Raw genomic sequence first — 16446 nt, 5'->3', positions numbered from 1 at the left:
AGATGTAAATAACCCAGAGATCCAAACCAATGAAATCTACCGCAAGTTGGTCTCTACATGTACAACAATGTGATCCTATGATGTTAAAACTTAAAACGGTGCAACTCAAGTGTAAGTATATACCATCAACCTAATCTGATGCAAAAGGCTGGCCTGGTTCAAGTAATTTCAATCAGTACGATGCGACGGAAAGCGAAAAATAAAAGGGAAAGAAATCCACAGCCTTTTGGGCATACATAAACTTAGCCCAAAACACTACACTGTTAGGTGTCCAATTCATAAGCACACTGTACCAGTCTACTAAAGCTTTAAGCTGAAAAATACTTTTTGGGCATTGGTGGCGAAGTGGATTTCCTTAGAGCGCACCCAAGAATGCAATGTGTAAAACTACAGCAATGAGGGTCTCCTATACTGAACTTGGTAGTAGGAACTCTACTGAACATAATTGAATTGAAACAGCATGACGACACGGAGCACCGCAGTTTGCTATGATGAAGTAGCAACATAATGCAGATAAGTTGATATGTGGAGGAAATAGCCTCAGATGCACCGTGCTGAAATTTGAATTTGGGTGGTTGATACAAAGTTAAACCAAATGACTGGAACCTCCATTAATACCAAGAGTTTTTGCATTCTTAGGGACACATGTAGTGAAGGTGAAATTACGAAAATTTTATTTTTGAGCGCTTTGGAGACTGATGAAGCTGGAAGAAATAAAGGTGCAGATCAACCAGTGCTAGCTGTTAGAATTAAGTTCTAACGATGATAGAATAATATATTAGTAGTGCATGTGTGCACTTGCACCTTATCACCAATTACTACTTTAGATGCTCTTATCTACTTAGATGCTCTTTAGATACTTTGCTTAGCTTCTAAGCCACCTACCATGGTTAGCCTAAATGTACTCCAAACAACCCCTTTCTCGGTGTGTGAAATGAGAAAGTGATCTATTGGACCAACAATTGATATTCAGAGCCTATCTTTCTCACCTGCCCCTCTCCCGTGCTCACCCCCGAAACACCCGTGCTCTCCCGTCCAAGGCTGGCAGCAGCGCTACTGTTCCAGCAGCTTCTCCACCCCTTCCCGTGACTGGACCGGGCGCGGGCCGACGCGGATCAGGCGCAAGCGGCACGCGGCGGCCAAGACCAGCAGCGCGCAGCGACGGCGGCGGAGCGGCGCGTGTAGGAGTCGGCAGGCGGCAGGGCTACATGCGGCAGCGCGCGGGCGCCGACAGCGGCTTCCTCCCCTTCTTCCTGGCAGTTTCCTTCACCTTCCCATGGCTGGCTCCAGGAGAGCGCCGGCCACGGGTGGCGCGGGCGGCACCGACACCGCGGCTCTGGTGGTCGGCGCACCACCGCCGGCCGGCGTGGTGCCAGCACTCCCGGCTAGCTCCAGGGGCTCCTCCCGTACCTCCTCCCACCGCTCGGCCAGTGCACGGCGCCGCAAGGCAGCGACTGAGGAGAAGGAGCGGCGTAAGAAGGCAGCGGTAGTGCGGCGCGGCGCTTGCCGGGAGCAGGAGCGGCGCATTGCGGTCGAGGAGGAGGTAGCAGCGGAGCGGCACTGTGCACGGCATGAGGCTGTGGCGCACGAGGAGGAGCGGCGCGCGGAGGCCGCGAGGCAAGAGGACCGGCGGCGCACAGCAGCGTTGCGCGACGCCGAGTTGCGGGAGGCAGCTGCAACTTGGGCAGCGCGCGCAGCAGCCATGGAGACCGCGATGGCACGCGTAGCCGAGGCAGCCCACCTCACCACAGAGGAGGCACATGGCAGCTACCCAGCGGCGGCTAGAGGTGAAACGGCTGCATGAAGAGGCGGAGGTGACGTGTGAGATGGCGCAGCGCAATGAGATGGAGCTGAGGCGTGCGGCACAGGGCGACCGTCCCGAGCTGGAGGAGGCAGACTGGTGGCGGAACGCGGGGGTGGACCGGTGGGTCCAGGACCTGCGTCGAGGCACGGACGGTGGGCACCCTTGGAGCAGGAGGAGCTTCGTCCACGAGTCCAGCCTTGACTCCGATTACGACTCCGACCTCAACTCCGGGCACCGACCCCCGAGGGTCGTGAAGATCATCATCCGGGAGTCCGTCAGCAGCACGTGGTGGCCGATGTTGACGAAGACTAACTACATAGAGTGATCCTTGGTGATGAAGGTGAAGCTCCAAGTGCAGGAGATGTGGGACGCGGTCCAGTACGGCGACGTGGACAGCCATGAGGATCGGCGAGTGCTCGAGGCGTTGCTCGCCGCGGTCCTGATGGAGATGACGGCGAACCTCTCGGGGAAGAGGACTGCCAAGGCCGCCTGGGACACTATCGCTGCAGCCTGAGTTGGTAGCGACCGCACCCACAAGTCCACTCTGCAGAAGCTTCAATAGGAGTGGGATCGTCTGGCTTCCAAGCCAGGCGAGGATGTCAACGACTCTGCCTCTCCATCCTGATGCAGCGGCTATAGTGGTACGGTGATAACAAGATCAACAAGGAGAAAGCTGTTGGGAAGTTCCTGCGCGTCGTTTCGAAGAAGCACTCGCAGCTCGCTATCTCCATTGAGACGCTGCTCGACCTCTCAGCACTATCGATCGAGGAGCTGACAGGGCGACTCAAGGCATTCCACGACCGCGACAAGCTTTTTTCTAGCGGGAAGGTCATCTTCGGTGGTCAGCTCCACCTCACCGAGGAGAGGTGGCTCACCCGCCAGAAGGAGCAGAAGGAGGGGGAGTCTTCTTCCTCGACAAGCGACCTGCTACAACTGTGGCAGGACTGGCCACTGGACTAGGGAGTGCCGCCAGCCGAGGCGTGGCTAGGCCCACGTTGCGTAGGCTATGGAGGAGGAGGAGCCGGCTCTATTCCTGACTCACGGGACCATCGAGCTTCTTCCTGCGACACCGACCGCGACGGCTCTCCTCCACTTCGACGAGCCGCGCGCACACGTCTCCCTCAGCGATGGTACCAGCGACGACAAGATTGACGGCTGGTTCCTGGATAGTGGTGCCACACACCACATGACCGGGCGATGGGAGTACTTCTCCGACTTGAACGTCGACGTGCGCGGCTCCGTCAAGTTCAACGACTCTTCGGCCGTGGAGATCAAGGGCGTCGGCTCCATCATCCTCGTAACCAAGACTGGCGAGCACCGACTTCTCACCGGTGTCTACTATATTCCCACGCTGAGGAACTCAATCATCAGCCTCGGGCAGCTGGATGAGAACGGGTCGCGCGTGGAGATTGACAGCTGAGTGCTCCGCATCTGGGATCGATGATGATGCCTCCTTGCCAAGGTGGATAGGGGGAAGAACAACCTCTACGTCCTCTACGTGGAGGTGGCACAGCTCGGCACCAAGGAGATTGTGCGGGGCTAGATGGTGGATGGCGGCTCGACTTCGACGTACAGCTACTACGTGGAGGGAGCTAGGGAGTGGGCAGCTCTTCTTCACCGAGCGTGCCTACCTCAATCCCTGGGTCTCCACCGACTACGACGAGTTCTCCACCATCACCACCACAGCCAACCACGCCACACACTCCAGCACCGACGGCCACTCCTCCGAGCACTGCTTCGTCAATACCGGCTGATGATGAGCCCGGCTCGATGGAGTTCGCCACTCCGCTCCCTCACGACCTCGAGGCCATGCTACACCTAACACGCGACGATAATGAATCTCGCTCCTTCGCTGAGGCTGAGGGACACGCGGCTTGGCGCGCCGCGATGCATATGGATGTCGAATAGCAAGTCCGCTCAAGCTCTAGCGAAGAACCCTGTCTTCCATGAAGCAGCTACTTGGAGGAAGGGAGCGTCAAGGCAACCATATCAACACCTAGGAAGAGTCAAGTTCCAAGAATTCTGAACCAGGCTTGGGATGGTTCATTTGCCATTCAGGACTCAAGGGAAGAATGTTAGAATTAAGTCCTAATGGTGATAGAATAATGTATTAGCAGTGCCTGTGAGCACTTATACCCGTGGGTGGTTCGTGCCTACGTGCACCTTATCACCAATTACTGCTTTAGATGCTCTTTAGATGCTTTGTTTAGCTTCTAAGCCACCTACTCCTGGTTGGCCCATATGTACTCCAAACAACCCCTTGGTTGGCCCATATGTACTCCAAACAACCCCTTTGTGGGTGTGTGGAATGAGAAAGTGATCTATTGGACCAACACTAGCCACTGACCAAAGCGGATCAATTTGGTAATGGATAAATTATCAACGTACAAATAAGCATATGAGTTGAGCACATCTTTTTGCGTCGTTAATTGAGTTGTGTTGAGGAGTGCAAACTAGCAACAAAGCTCGAGCTGTGCAAGCAAGTTATCCTAACCAAGCAAACACCTGCAAATCACAACCTGTCATAACTAGAGGGCATGTGTAAAGTTGCCATTCAGAAAGGAAAATGCAGCTTGCCATACCCACCAACAGAATACACCATACTCGATTATCTTCAATAAAATTTTCAGGGAAAACAACTTGAATTAGGTTCTGAAGATGAGATCCTTCAGTACCTTATCCAAAATTCCAAATGCTCTGTTCTTCCTGTAAAACCTTTGAAATATAAAATTAATGAATAAGGTTAATGGATTACCAGCTGCAAGCAAACATTCAGATGTCAAGAGTAAATGGAAACGTACCATACAGTAGCGTAGAATTAATCTTCAACCCTGATGGAAAGTTTAACGAAATGCAGAATACACCAAATAATAAATCTGTCATTGCAATGATTGGCAAAGGTGACTTGCACAAAACTACATTTGTCATCATGAAGCATGGCACATGCAAGTTGGGATGGAACCTAAGAATCTTCTCAGGTAGAAACTGTAAGTTCCACAACGCAAAATTGAATTTATAAACATTCACATTCTGATATATCCTTTTATGTCATACCAATAGAGTTCATGGGAAACTAACACCATATATCACATAAAATAAGGCGGACAGTAACATCATCAGACCAGCATCACTATCAACAGCAGCAGATGCATGTAATAGTGAGAAAAGAAAAGGCAAAATGTTTCATAATTTAAAAGCTATACCATCTACCCTGTCTAAACTCCATACAGCTAAACATAGCACAAAACTGTACACTCGCAAACCTAAAAAGCACTAAGTGTTTATGCCTGGCTTCTCCGGCAGAAACTGCTTCATCTCCAGAGCCCGACCCCCTTCCACAACACTAGGGAGCCCAAGAGAGAGAGACAGCGGTTCATCATCTACAATATCTGAACCAGAAAGATTATGCTTCGTTGCCACCATAGACAGGGAAAGTGACAACAATGGGGAGGAGCTCTCATCTGCCTTCAGTGATGCCTTATTTAAGCTAGTACTAGGTTCTGGGGAATCTTCATCATCAGATGAAAGAACGTGGATGATATGATCAGGTACAGGTTGTTTAAGGGAGCCAGGATCTGAGGGAACCCTGTAATTATACTGTAAATCATCAAATGGATTATGCTGTCCAACCGGTAAGGGATGTATCTTGGACAAGCATTTGCTAGGTTGCATTTCATCTCCAAAACTGCAAGCAGAGTATTTTCCGTATGAAGTCTTCTGCCTTTTGTAGGTGAGGTCAGGATCAAAAGAACCCATATCTGAATTTGGAATTAATTTGCTTGGACCATCACATATCTTTGATCCAATAAAATGACGTTGTGATACTTCTATAGAGGGCAGAAGATCATGTTTCTTAGGTTTTATCTCATCTGAGATTGACCCAATGGCACCTGGCTGCTGTGCAGCACAGAAGAGAGCTTCATTCTGATCTTCCTCCATTTTGTTTCTACCTGCTGTTCCTGTGCTACCTGCAAAGAATAATGTAAGAAAAATATATAAAAAAGCAAGGATAAATCCATAATTGGTATGTAGCTTCGTCGCAGAAAAAGGTACCACCACCTTTTGCAGCAGTTGAATAATTCCGAATCATGTCATGACCTTCTCCTGTTGATAATGTGGGAGGATGAATTCCATAGGAAGCTGCAGTAGGATGTCCTGGTATAATTTGTTTTGCGTCTGCAGTTTCTTCATGATGTATTTCACTTGCATTAAGCTTCCTATCCTCATGTTTGGACACCAAAAAAGTATTATGATCTACAAATGCACCAGACTTCTCACTCTCTGATCCAAGTGAAATAGCTGGGTCAGATATATCATCATTGGGGCACTCGTTCAAATCTATACCCAAAGACTGGAGTGCTTTAGGGGAACCCACATCTGACCCAGTGATTTGTTGTAATGAACAATTATTTGTCCCAGTCAGAGGAAGTTCCGGTGGGCTACTTGCTTTCCGGGCATGAAAAATGCCCCAAAAGAAAAGTAAACCATTCCAACCTGTAAAATGTCAGATGGAATCCATTAAAGTGAGGCAATGAGCAATCCTACCAAGAGACTAACATTAGCAAAGATAAACTTACGTTGAATCCTCTCTGGCAATTTATCGGATGGAAAAATGAGAAGTTCACTGCCACTAATATTTGCTGTAAGGGATAAATCACCCAGAAGCATGTTTTCCAAAAGTTTACCATATGCCCTTTCATAACTGTTCAAGGAGACCGGAGACCTCAGCTAGTATACAAAGGTTGAAACACAATTATAACAGTGAAATGTAGAGGAAAGTGGTACCTTTCAACATCTTTAGCAAAGAAAAAAAGAGCAATATTATCTTCAGTTGGATTTACTTCTTTAAATTGCAGTGGCCATGAGGAAAGCCGCGGAACTTCTGCTAGCTGAATTTTATCTGGTAATTGTTCACCTACTTCACGTGCTTTGGACGAGGCACAAATAGACAAGTAAGCCTGAAACCCATCAAATATTTCAGGGGAGTTTCCATGTCTTGAAACCTCAAAGCTGCCCCTGAAATAAAAGGAATACACTCTTAAACTCTTAACATTCTTAACTGGTTAAGGGAAGTAAAGGGAGAAGAGAAGAGGTCATACTGCCAGATGTAAGACTGCTCTGGAATAACTAAATCTCTTAAAGGATTTTCAAGAGCTGATGATTGATCCATGAAAGCTTCCTGCTTCAAATCAGGTTTATCCAATTTATCATCAGGGGGGTATAGATTGTGTGCCATCTGAACACCGGGTGGAATCTCATTCAATATACTTCCTGTTGCTTGAGCTGCCTCTACAATTTTACAGGAGTCATCTCCTGTGCTTTCCAAAGGCTTTTGTTGGAAGCATACCACTTTAGGAGCTGAATCTTCGGAGGTGCTTGCTATTGCCACATCTCGCAAACCTGATTCAGAAGTCATGGTAGTAGACGATGTGAGAACCACCTCTGCAGACTCATTTGGCATTCTGCTACCATTTTTCACTGAAATGAATAAATCTTCATCCTCAACATCATTTGAGCTTTCCTTTTTGACACATTTGGATGGAACTGGTGGATCAGATACATGAGCATCTTTACCAGAAACAACTCCCATTGATTTTGGATGTACAGTAACATCTTGCTTGTCATTGTCACTTTTAGACACACCATTTGAGCTTTCCTTTTTGACACATTTTGATGAAACTGGTGGATCAGGTACATGAGCAACTTTACCAGAAACAACTCCCATTGATTTTGGATGTATAGTAACATCTTGCTTGTCATTGTCACTTTTAGACAAATCAGAGCTCTGCTTCTTTTCAACATTTCCTAATTCGAGAAAATCACAAGAAAGCTCATCAAAATGGAGGGAAACTAAAATTTCCCATTTCCCTAGAGAAAGAATTAAGTAAATGAAGAGCTTACCAGGTCTTTTGCTACTTTTAAGTATGCTTGATCCAGACCTTGAAATATCCTGGTCGTTCTTTCTTTCACCTAACTTCATACAACTGTCAGGCCTTGGAGATGAAGGAATACTCGGTTTTTTAAAACTAAAGGAAGCCCTTCTTTCCATCAAATTCTTTTCCTTCACTGGCTTCAATATTCCTGGTTTTTCATCTTGAGACAAATGAAATGTTTGCTTTTGTTTTGATGAGCCAGCATCTAAGCAAACTGAACCCTCGCGTTTGAAAGATCCAGATTGTACGAGCTTTTTTACGGCCCCCTTATCTCTAGGATCTCTTGGGGAATGGTTCGCAGGTCTCAACTTGCTAGCCACCCCTTCAGCCAACTGCTTGACCTTTGGTCCATTGTTGGTGCTGTTGAAAGACAGTTGCTTCGACAAAAGACCTGTTGAAGAAAATTAGGAGGTTAACAGAACAATCCAGATTAAAAGTAACAACAGATAAAAAAAAGAATAGTTTGCCAAGAGAACAAAAAAAGAATTTGGTCAAACCTTTTGGTGAAGGAACTGGTGTTTTAGCAACCATGTTACCCAAGGAATATGACCGTGACAAGGCCTGAGAATTTTTGACTGCTTGAGTAGTTCTTACTGGAGCATTATCAACTGAAGTTAAACCTCCCTTGTCTGATTTCTTAAACGAGTTCTCACGAGAGATGACATCATGTTTTCTAAAGCTGTCTGTCTTTAAGAGCCTAGGCTTAGGGGATGAATTATTCTCTGCCTGTCTCTTACATGACATTGTTGGACTCCGTAGGCCTTCACTTGAAGATGGTGACTCCATATCGGTAGAAACTCGCAACTTCTTGCGGTTTAACAAAAATTCTGAACTTTGACATTTCTTGTTTGAGCCTCCAGCCGTCGGTGTTCCATGAGTGTGTGGCCGTGCATCCAAATCAGATGGAAGCACTTGCTTGTTACGGTTTGCAATGCTCAATAATTTTTTGCTCTTCACATCCAGTCTTTCAGAAGCTAGGGGGGTAACCTTTGCTTGCCGTGTTTGTGTATCAGCTGAAGCTAAGTGCAATTTTTTATTCTTACCATCACACTGATCAGCTTTTGGTGTGCTGCGTGTGCTTTCGGGAGCATCCAATTCAGGCACAACAATTTGCAATGCCTTTGGCTTGTTTCGACTTTCTGAACTTTGGTTCTTCTTTCCTTCAGACATATTAACCGCCGTGACACCATAGTTACTTCTTGTATTGTTCTGATCCTCCCTAAGCTGGCATTCTTCACACAACCATTCACCATCTGGGACTTTATCCAACTTCACTCGCATGCAGTAACTAGAAAAAAAATTAACAGTTAACACTAACATATCCATGTGAAAAATGGATGTTGCATATGCATTTTACCTCACAAATAGTGTACCCAAGAAATTGTGACAACCACTAGACTGGTTGAAATAACCAACAACATTTTTTATTTTCTTCAACACATACACCCTTTAAAAACATTATGCAACCACCCTTTAGGAAAGGAAACTAACTTCTCACATGAATCAACTGCTTGGTGCATTAGGACCTGAGCAGATTATCAGTAGGTAAAGCTCCAGATTAAATTATTTAAAGTGCCTCGTTTGTATGAACTAAGAAAACTGCTAGTAAGTATAGTCAACATGACTTTGATTGCTGAACAAGTGATCCTTGGCCAAACAAAAGACTGGACACTGCCCATGATAGTTCTGACGAATACTACAGAATCATAAAAGAGTATAACTTACATATGCTCCGCCCCCTCAAGGCATCTAGTACATGTAGCTAGAAGATACTCCCTACCAACATCTCCACATATATCACAAACATTAACCTGGGGTTGATACAAACCAGACGCATAAATGTTATCCAGTGAATATAGCATACAATTAGACAAAAAGAATATGTTGATTACAAATAGTACAAGAAATGCTTAAAATAATGCAGAGTCAATGCAAAACAGCCACATAGACATTGATCAACAACAAGTGACACCATAATCATCCTGATTACAAACAATAAGAAAATGCTTTGAAGTATTTAATCTCTCAAATATGAGCAAAAATACCATGCACCATATTTTACGGAGAACTCCTTAAAATATAACTACAACGAATGTAACGGAATCATGCACAGTATAGTCGTGTTATTATCTACAGGAAACAGGAACAATTAAGTAGGCTGTTGAGTTGGGTCCCACTTATTACTTGATAGTTGTAAGACTATAGTTGATGGCAGAATTCTCACTGTTCAATACTAAGAATTTTGAAACGATCAGAGAAGAAGACCTATTAGCTCATCAACTTTTCCTAAATCAATAATCGGAAAACCATGCACCCAATAAATATATCCAACCTGTAGAAATTCCAGTTACCAGTGATTGATTTTTGAATTTGCGACTGGTAATTGAGAGTAATTGCCAGGTAACCACCCAGTTATCACTCAGCAGGACAGCAATGAGGTTAACCAAAATAATTATACATATGTTTCCTAGATAACAACAATATTCAATGAAGTGCAGCAAACTTCAATATTGAGTAACGAGAAGATTATTAGAATCCCACGCAATTATCTAAAATGAGAAAATCTACATACTAAATAACTTGTTCGCATTGGATTAATAGAGCATGAAATTAAAAGCATGGTAGTGGCAATTTGAAATTCTCAAATTGACATAGGTAGACTCCATAAAAAACTCAGTAACTGCCAATGGGTAGTGCTAGATGAAAGATGATATTCCAGAATTGCAGATATTGTGCCAAAGACTTTTGAGAGTTCAGATTCAGTACAAGACTTGACCAATTAAAGCTATCTTCCACACAAAAGAGCAGCAAACTGCTACAGGTATAACTCCAAGACAAATGCCAGATGCTCAATAAAGAGGCAACGAAACTAAGGTCAATCTCACATTCTAACATAATACTACATAGAATGTGCCATGTTTAAGAACACTGAAACTACAAATAATGGATTCCCTTTTTTTGGTCTAAACATCACCACCAGTATCAATTAAGTTTGTTTCAATACTAGCCACTAAAATAGCAGCAAGCATTGCATTTAAAGGGGCAGCCATAGGAAATAATAAAGGAGTTACTTACATCTATCAAGCCTTCCGAAGTCCCACAGTCTGTCATCATGTCATGTTGTATATTCAACTTTCCATCACTAGAAATATCCATTGAACAATCTTGATCCCATTCTTGTTTGTCACCCTCATTCCTAGTAACACCATCATTAGATTGGATGCCAGCATGTTCCTGAATTTCATCTTTTCGGCATGAGCTGCCATTCTCCAGATCCTTCGATGAGAAACCGGCTTTGTTTGCATTTATGTTACTGTAACCTGCCAACGTGCCATGGTTGCCGCTGCCAGCTACACAAGGGTCCAGTTTTCCACCTCGCGGTTGTTCAACGTTATTCTTTGAAAGAGAAACCTTTTCACAAGATTGATGAGATGAATTATCTTGCACTGTCCCACATTCGTGAGCTTTCTTCTTAGGAGATAATCTGCTTGATGCACTGACAGAAGACTGGGTTCGCAGCAACTTCTTTGTTGAAATAGGAGAATCTGCAGGAAACAGTCTACCAGATGAGCTAGGATGCATGTCATGAGCATCAGATCCTTTCTTAGATTCATCAACACATTGATTTTTTAATCTGCTGCGGCAAACCATGCTGTTGTCTTTATAATCATTAGCAGTCAAATCTCGACTGGATGCAGAAGTCGATAGTTTTTTCTTATCCGCGTGAAGCTTGCCTTCTGCTGATGTACCAGTAACACACGAGTTGCTGTCATCATGGTGTTCTGCTCTAGATTGTTTTTTGTTTTGATTTAATAGCCTTCTACGTTTTGCTGGCATGTCTACCTCTGAAGAGTCATCTGCAATGGATGGTCTTGCGAACACTTTATTATTTCCACCGGTTATAGAGTAGGAAACATGACCTGAGGTTGCACTAAATTCATCGTCGTTTTCTCCTTTATTGTGGAGCCCTTTCTCACTACGAACGAGTGAATTGTTTCTTACTTCTGACCTTGCAGAGCATGTTTGAGATGATGCACATTCAGCATTTGAATCCTCAACTGCAAGACTTCGGTGTAGGCAGGAGGAGCAAGGAGCATAACAGACATTACAGGTGCCTGACTCTGCCTTCAAACGAGTGCTATTGCTCGGTACCAATCTTTTCCTTACTGCAGCCTTGTCCTACAAATATAAAACGACATTAGTCTTACAATCATTACTCATGCAACAACAGAAACAAGAATGAAGCCCTGCAAGGCAAGAGTAGCACTCTTAGCTTACATCATATCTGTTGGATACAACAGGAAGAGAGCATGGGATATAAACTGCATAGATCATGGCTTAAACCAATAAAAGGACTAGACAGATGTTACCATACACAAATCCAAGGTTTGACCATTGCAGTTTTCTTTCTAAATGGCACGCTGTCCTACAACTATATAAGCTGCTTTGGCAGTTCAGATCTAGACAGTGGATAAAAGAGTGTTCACCGAAATCTTACACATGACAACCAAACTGGTGGTGTAACCATTTACAACATGTTTTTCCAAGTAAACCTAATATCAATGTATGTGTCATAATAACGTATCAAGCAACCATATAATGAATGGCCATCAAAGTAGCCTCCATTTCCTAAACAGGGGATGAAGTATTCATGCCCTGACATATTCTTTATCTACAGCATGATGGTATCAGAATCACACTCCAAGCATCTATACAGCACTAAAATGGAAGCATCGAGTGGAAGAGGAACAATCTATACTGAACATACGACGAACAGGACGCATTCTAATGATATTCTAAGGGGGCAGAATACTTCCATGCATATGCAGGGAAACCATACGCCTCTAATGCTCACCTCCTTGGGGACCAGTTCGCGGTACCCCGACCCCTCCGCGCGTCCTCCGCCGCGCCCTTCCGCTGGTTCCTACGAAAGAGAAACAAAACGCTTCAATCTCCAAAACGGGAGCGCAGTATCAGCGGCAAAATCGCATAGAACACACGGCAAATATTTTCGATTGACGAGTGAATCCACGCAAAAATAGCATCCAAATCAAACGTGAGACACGGAATCGATGCGTTCAATCAAATTCGATTGGCCTGCTTGCAAAACCTCGTCACCTCCGAACGCAACTAATAAAGCGCGAATCGCATGAGCACGCACGCGCATGCAAACGCCCCCGATCCAATCGAAACTCATCTCGTCCCATATCATCCTATGGGGGAAAAACTCAACAACCACCACAACAACGCGTACGAGGTGGGGCGGCGGTGGATGCGGCACGACGCACCTCGGGGGCCGCGAGATCCTTGTGCCGCGTATGATCGTAGAGATCTCGCATGGTTCGCTGCTGCAGCGCCCTCATTCCCCTCCCTCCCACCCCGCCGATCGGCCGCGCCCCCGCCCCTACCTCCTGGCGCGGGCGGCAAGCGGCTCCTCCTCCATCCTAGCTAGGCTTCGGCGAGCGGCGGGCTCCGGCGCGGAGGAGGAAGCGAGGACGAGAGGGATTGGATTGGGTGGGGTTCGCTCAGCTCTGGCGTGGCGAGGAAGCAGCAGCGCCGCGGAGGAGAGCAGGGGAAGAGAGAGAGGAGAGGAGAGGAAGAGAGAGAGAGACTGGTACTGGTAGTGCTTTAGAAATTTGGACTCCGGGAGGGCGTGACGGTGACGCGACGGGAGACGGGCGAGATGGGAACGGAATGGAACGGAGCGCGCGAGACGGGTCGTGACTCCAGGTCGCTGACTGCCGGGACCCACGAGCGTTCGGCGGAGCCGGGGGCCGTAGCCACAGGTCAGTCTTGGTTCTCCGGCTGGGCGCTTAACCGGGGGTACTTAAAAGGGCTGGCCGGTGGTAATTGTGGACAGCTGGTGAGTTAAGGGAGACACTCCTATGCATGTACTGCATCTGCAAGAATTGAAGGCTGCCTAGATATGCATGTAATAAATGGCGTTAATCTTTTCCTGATTTCGTTAGCCATTTCTTGGCAGCAATTTATGAGTTGCTCAATAGAAATTTGTGGACGGCCGGCTTCGTTTTCTTTGGTACCTCTTTATATTATATATAGGTATATAGTATGCTCTAGTAAGTATTTTCCTTTTTGTTAAATTTTTCTTTCGCGACAATGGTTAATTCAATCGTGTCTATAATTTCTTCAAGTTCGACAGGGATGTACTCCATCCTTTTCTTAATGTCGTGTGACATCTAAAAAACGGAATAGAAAATAAGATGGGGAAAACATAGATGTAAAAGTGCTAGTACGTCCATGGGTTTCTTTTTCCTGGGCAACAAACTTAAGCACGCCAACACGGAAATACCGAAGGCAAATAATGACATCACTGTGCATGGGAGAATGAAATTTGCAATGATCACAGGTAAAGTAAAAAAACATTGTAGTCCCTAATGATATCTTACAATAATGTGGAAGTTAACAGAGACAAGTTGCGTACCTGCTCTTCTCGATTCTGAGGTATTCCTGGAGTTAGTATCTATCTAGGGTGGGACACACCTTCAGTTGTAAACTAGTCCGCCTCCTCCATAGCAAATTAGCATAATGGTGTATAGGATTCCTTCTCGACAAAAATTAGTCGAGCCAAAATGCATGAAATTGGACCACTTTGGCTTTGACCAATAACATATCCTTAAGTAGTCTTGGACTAACGGAGCCTAACTTCTTTGAGGTACACTGTTGTAAAATAATTATCTACATAATCCTGATAACAAACATCAACGTGTTTTATATTCTTGCAGTAGAAGTACTGTCCCTTGATAGGAGAAGAAAACAACCTATATAATAACATAAATTTTATAATAATTAAAGTTTTGCAGGTGCACAGCAACTTCGCACATAAATTAACTCCTACCTTGCATCAAAGTGCACAAAATTTAACTTTTTTACGAAATGCAATGAAGACAAAGATGCTCTTACTATAAACACGTACGTTTATCCCTATGTGAACACATGGACATACACCTTATACCTAGCTCGATGAGCACCTCGAGACTAACCCGGTAAGTACATGTTATAATTTATCTATTCTTTAGTTGTACCAAATTTATTAGCAGATTTGTCTCAAAACATATTGATGTTTTTTTTCCGAGAATTAATGGTTTCCTAGCATATATAAATAACTTTGTGAGTCTTCAAACATGTAAATGTTCAAGTGGAGGATAGTGTTTGACATGCCACCGTCCGGAGGCCGTTTCACTGTTGTCTAGATGACACACTCATTCGTCATTAGACGATTTATAATGATAAAATCGGACAATGTAATGGCATCGGGGGCTATTAGATGGATTCTGTTATCACAGCCGATGTGATATTGTTTTGCATGCCAAAAATGCGTAACCTCGCGTGCAACAACTTGTTAACTTGGCACTTGCACGATACAGCTGGTGGTTTTGATTGGTTGTTGCAACGTGGAGTGTACGAACTTTCCAAAACATGATGTATACGTGATGTGGTACGGTTTGAAAGTTGACGAAAGTTTATGCAGCAAATCAAAAGCAAACGCGTCACCTCTAAAGACTCCCTTTATATTTCTCATTCTTTTTTGTCCAAAGAAATAGGCATTGTTCATACACGTAACGTGCTAACTTTCACAGAAATATAGTTGGTCGATCGTTCAAGTCATCGTTATATACTTTCTCCATTCCAAATTGTAAGTCGTTTTGACTTTTCTAGGTGCATAATTTTTGCTATATCTAGAGCATAGCAAAAACTATGAACCTAAAAAGTTAAAACGATCAACAATTTGGAACGGATGGAGTACATTGATACACTCATAAATACTACTACGTACGCAAGGTAGGGTGATGCGTTGGGTTCACGATCGAGTTTAATCTTTCTCGGAGCCATGAAATGAGGTAGCTTAATTCTTGTACATTAATACGCGTAACAACATGGCCATATGGCACCAAAATTGAGAGTATTATACGGGCCTGTTGCTTGGCTAAGAAAATAAAATATTTAACTCCACAAAATCACACGTATGGATGCTAGCCGCACCGATCAGTAAACAAGACCTATGCAAAGTCTCTGAAGCACGTAGCTAGTCACCTCTGCTCCTCATGGCCGAAGACGAAGGGATCGAAGATCCATGCGTGAAAGTGATTCCATGTCACATGCAAGGTTACACGTGCCACGAGCTTACACGTTACGGGGTCGTCACTTTTTCCCCGAACCCTGTTCTACCGTACTCCCTGCAAAGTTGCAAGAAGGCATCTTCCATCTCCATCTATATCGATCCTTGTAAAAGGAAAAAAAGCAGAAAATTACCTTCTTTTCTTCGTGAGATCGAGAACTTGTTTATATATTTGCGTGAAAAAGTCTTATTCGATGCTTTCTAGCTCGCGCACGGCATTCCTGAATTAGCAACCTTATCTTTTTCAGAGCATTATTGTATATACAGTTGCATTGTTACTTCGAAACAGTGGACACATATAGCCACTGTTCTTCTCTCGCTGACATCCTGGTCCCACACGATGCGAGGGCCTGCCTGTCAGTGACAGAAACCCCAGGACCACCGCGTGTCAGCCGGCTTTATATGTTTCGTACGAGTAAGAAATTAGAGGTAGGGGACAACAGGGTGAGGGATCATACGTGTTTGACAAGGTATTCCGCGGTCCGGCACAGATCTCATAAAAGGGCCGTGTAGTGTGACACGTGGTCGGTCGAGATGCACTAGCTGGAGCAGATATTTGCCCGGACCGGGGC

At 44.9% G+C, this 16446-nt stretch overlaps 1 protein-coding gene across 1 annotated transcript; it reads right to left on the bottom strand.

The window, feature by feature from the left end:
* Positions 1–4811: 4811 nt before the first annotated feature.
* LOC117836204 (protein PARALOG OF AIPP2) lies at positions 4812–13351 on the bottom strand. The gene is made up of 11 exons (XM_034715586.2): positions 13026–13351; positions 12593–12661; positions 10813–11916; positions 9463–9548; positions 8235–9025; positions 7706–8128; positions 6904–7609; positions 6590–6820; positions 6382–6506; positions 5864–6298; positions 4812–5772 (listed from the first exon to the last, which is right to left on the bottom strand). The coding sequence occupies exons 1-11, from the start codon at positions 13098–13100 to the stop codon at positions 5078–5080; spliced, it is 4740 nt and encodes a 1579-aa protein (XP_034571477.1). The 5' UTR covers positions 13101–13351; the 3' UTR covers positions 4812–5077.
* Between the last annotated feature and the right edge of the window lie 3095 nt (positions 13352–16446).

Source organism: Setaria viridis, chromosome 9 (genome assembly GCF_005286985.2).
Source record: "Setaria viridis chromosome 9, Setaria_viridis_v4.0, whole genome shotgun sequence".
Classification (NCBI taxonomy): domain Eukaryota; kingdom Viridiplantae; phylum Streptophyta; class Magnoliopsida; order Poales; family Poaceae; genus Setaria; species Setaria viridis.
This window is presented reverse-complemented; position numbering and strand designations above follow the sequence as displayed.